Below are 3,493 nucleotides of genomic sequence, written 5' to 3'. Positions count from 1 at the left end.
GACCATTGGATAATCAGCTGCCACGTGTCACAATCCTAGATAGGAATTGCAAGGGGTGAGAATTATAGATGATGTGAAGTTCTCCCTCCCGCAATACCTTGTACAAACTATCCAAGTCAAATTAAGCTAAATTAATCCCTTTATTGTGATATATTAAGCCAACTAAACAATTCTAAAAAAATAATTTACATAAAGGGGATTGCTACTTGGATTTATTTTATGCTTTGGATTAGAATATTATACATGACTAAATTCTATAATTCATTAGACAATCATTGAGAGAGCCCCTATAAGGAGAGAATCTAAACTACTCTTTTTTACTCTCATTAGACCTTTCAATGGTGGAAGCCTCAAGTAATGATCAACATTTTGAGTCACAATGACAAGACAACACATGTGGTGTATAAGCTAAAGTTAGAAACTAGAAAACCACATTGGACAGGCATTTTCTTTTACATGTGGCCTGGCACTTTAGGTGCAAACGAATTTCATTAAACATTGTTTTCTCAGATCACCCATCTACTTAAGGAGCAGAAGACAAAAAGAATGGTTCAAAAGGATCATATAGATAGGGGAATGATACATAGAAGAAAGTTAGCCCACGCTCATTAGTCAACTAAATCTATTCGTCAATCCTTGAGGTTCATCATAGACTTTCCTTCACCGGCCCCGTGTATTGACATTTTATTGTTTGTGTGTGTCTGGGCATATACATGCATCACGCACATCTCGTCGATTATGACAATTGCATTCTGCAACTAATGCGCATATCATACATGTTAATTATGTATCTCTCACTCCCACATGTATTTTTTGCTTCAATCTCCACCGCATAGAGGGGAGGAAATTGTCAATACCGTAATGAAGAAGAGTTAGACTCTCTTTTTCTCTCTCTCTCACACATGAGCTATGGCAAAAAAATTATGGTAAAAGGTGAAACAAAGAGAAAGGAAGACTTACATTGATGGAAAGAAAGATTAATGCGTGATCCTAGAAAGTTGATTTGTCAACTAAGATGAAAAAGATTAGTGATTATATAAGACTAAAAATGTATATATTTTTTCTTTGTAAGCAAGAAATTAAGAGCTGTTGATTCTTTAAATATAAATTTGGGGCATGTGGTTCGTGGGCCTAATCAAAACTATTTAACTGACTTCAACAATGGACTTTCCTTTCATTAATTAATTACATGTACACCTTTGCCACCTTCCCGATGGTAATCCCTGCATTATTGCTCCTCTCCCACCACAAGCGCACAAGCACAAGAGAGTGAGTTTAAAATAGAGAGAAAGAAAAAGAGAAATAGAAAGAGATGTATCAGAAATCCAGAGAGAGAGAGAAAGAGAGAGAAAAGAAAGAGATTGACATAGAGAGATGTTGTAGTGATTTGGACTCGTTAACCCCACATGAGTCTTTGTTACCTAACCTAACCCACCATCTTCCTCCTCCTTCTTCTTCTCCTGTTCTTCCTCCATGGTCCTTGCAGGAATTCAGGAAAATGCCTTTCTTAATTCTCAAGCTTTAACTGTGTTAAGACCCAAATGGTGCCCTATGTGGGATCCCCTTTCTTCTCCTTTGATTTGCAGGTGGTGATGGTGTTGATGGGTATATGTCTTGTTGGCTTCTTTCTTCCTCTTTCCCTACTCTTCTTCTTGATATACCTTCTCCTCCACTCCCCATTGTTTCTTCTTCCTTGTTCTCTAAGTTAAAACTTGCATCTCCTTTTCTCTTTATTGATACAAGCTATATATGTTTCAAAAACGCAACAAAACCAAAATAAATTGCAGTAATTAAGAAATGTTGATCATGAAGATTAATGGGTAATGACCCAACTATGGTTTTGATAATAGCATTCTACTTACCTTGCAACCCAATGAACAGAAACGAAATGGATCTAAGAGGCTTCTGCTACATATCTCACAGAGATGAGATACCCCTTTACCACTCTTGGGTTGAGGTCTCTCATTAAGAAAGAGAACTCTAGCACTGTTAATCACATAAGTTTGTACTCCTGTGATGTCAAGAACCTTTTGGATTTCAGAAACTCTCACTACGTCATGATAAGAAGATCTCCTTATCTGCAATTCATAAATGAAATGATAGATTTCATAACCATTTGCAGAATTAGGAATTAAAACACAAAATGTGAGAAACTAGAAGATACCCACTTGAATTACACGATGATCTTTGTGACGAGAAGAACGGCAGTAGAAGCAGAATGAATCAACATTGCAATCAAGACAATACATATTGCATTCACTCCTTGCTGCGTCGCCATGAATCCTGCAAACAGCGAAGAAAGATGTAGATAGCAATGATTCAAGCCATGGTGGCATCCGCATTGACTCCTCCGATCCCTGTTCAAAACCCAGAAACACAAATTTGAATCAGCTTCCATTCGAGAATTGGAATTTCCATTTCCTTAGAACAAGAAGAAGAAGAAGCAGATCGATATTACCATCACAATGGCGACGGATCTCTCTGTGTAATGTGTTGGGCTGAAGCAGAGAGATGTGACTATGTGTTGATAATGGAGGCGACTTCACGGCGAGACATGAAAGGGAGAGGAAGAGAGAGAGAGAGAGGGAGAGAAAAGGAGAGAGGAAGAGAAAGAGAAAGAGAGAAGAGAGAGATGCTTAAACGACCTGCAACTTGGAATTCAACATCACACAACTCCTGGGCTAGGAGACAAGAGCATAAACAAATGTCTTTGGTCTTGAGTCATCGGACGGTCCATATCAATTGTGGTGGCTCAAGTGGATTTGAAACCGTTGGATTGGAAAAAGTAGAGAGGTTAGTTTTGGCGCTTACGCTGCTTTTTTGGCCCTTCTTTTCGTCTCTTCGTAGGGACTAGAGGGGAGAGAAGAGTAGGCAACAATGGTTACTTATGGGCGGGGAAACTTAAATCTCTCTCACCTTCTTTCCACGTGGCTGTCCATTTGGCAATTATGTCCACGTGGCATCATTATGGAGTATTCATACACTTGTAAAATCTAATAGAACCCAACCCAAACACACAACGTTTATATGGGATCTTGCTAGGATCTTGCAAAGATGGGTGTCTGACATGGTAGTGCCTGTGATGTCAACATTGGATGAACGTCACGTAAATTAAATCTCAATCGCACAAGTTTTGTCCAGATCAAGGAAAAAGCAGTATATGTCATTGATGATGGTATAGTCTACACATGAATATGTATTTTTCTCCGACTAAGATTTAATGGTATTCATGTGGCTTCTATCCAATGCTGGCACCATAAGCATCACCACGTCAGCCGCACCAGTCTGACAAGATCAAGACACACACCGTTTATATGTAAAGTATTTTATTTACATATAATTAATTAATCTAACTAAAATTATTTAAAAAATATATACATGTATGTATGGGCTGAATTAGTCATGGATATTGGCATGACTTCTGATTTAATTTAAAATGCAAAGCATGATCCATAATGAAATTACCCTTAATATGGTGACATTAAGGTTGTAT

The 3,493-nt window shown here is 38.0% G+C and overlaps 1 protein-coding gene across 1 annotated transcript; it reads right to left on the bottom strand.

Moving 5' to 3' along the window:
- Positions 1–1,003: 1,003 nt before the first annotated feature.
- Positions 1,004–2,681, bottom strand: LOC149023658 (protein RGF1 INDUCIBLE TRANSCRIPTION FACTOR 1-like). The gene is made up of 4 exons (XM_089142827.1): positions 2,459–2,681; positions 2,169–2,357; positions 1,863–2,078; positions 1,004–1,743 (listed from the first exon to the last, which is right to left on the bottom strand). The coding sequence occupies exons 1-4, from the start codon at positions 2,459–2,461 to the stop codon at positions 1,531–1,533; spliced, it is 621 nt and encodes a 206-aa protein (XP_088998953.1). The 5' UTR covers positions 2,462–2,681; the 3' UTR covers positions 1,004–1,530.
- Between the last annotated feature and the right edge of the window lie 812 nt (positions 2,682–3,493).

Source organism: Hakea prostrata, chromosome 2 (genome assembly GCF_041222555.1).
Source record: "Hakea prostrata isolate BN-2017 chromosome 2, UWA_Hpros_2, whole genome shotgun sequence".
Taxonomy (NCBI): domain Eukaryota; kingdom Viridiplantae; phylum Streptophyta; class Magnoliopsida; order Proteales; family Proteaceae; genus Hakea; species Hakea prostrata.
Note: the sequence above shows the minus strand (reverse complement) of the source record. Positions and strands in the feature narration are given on the sequence as shown.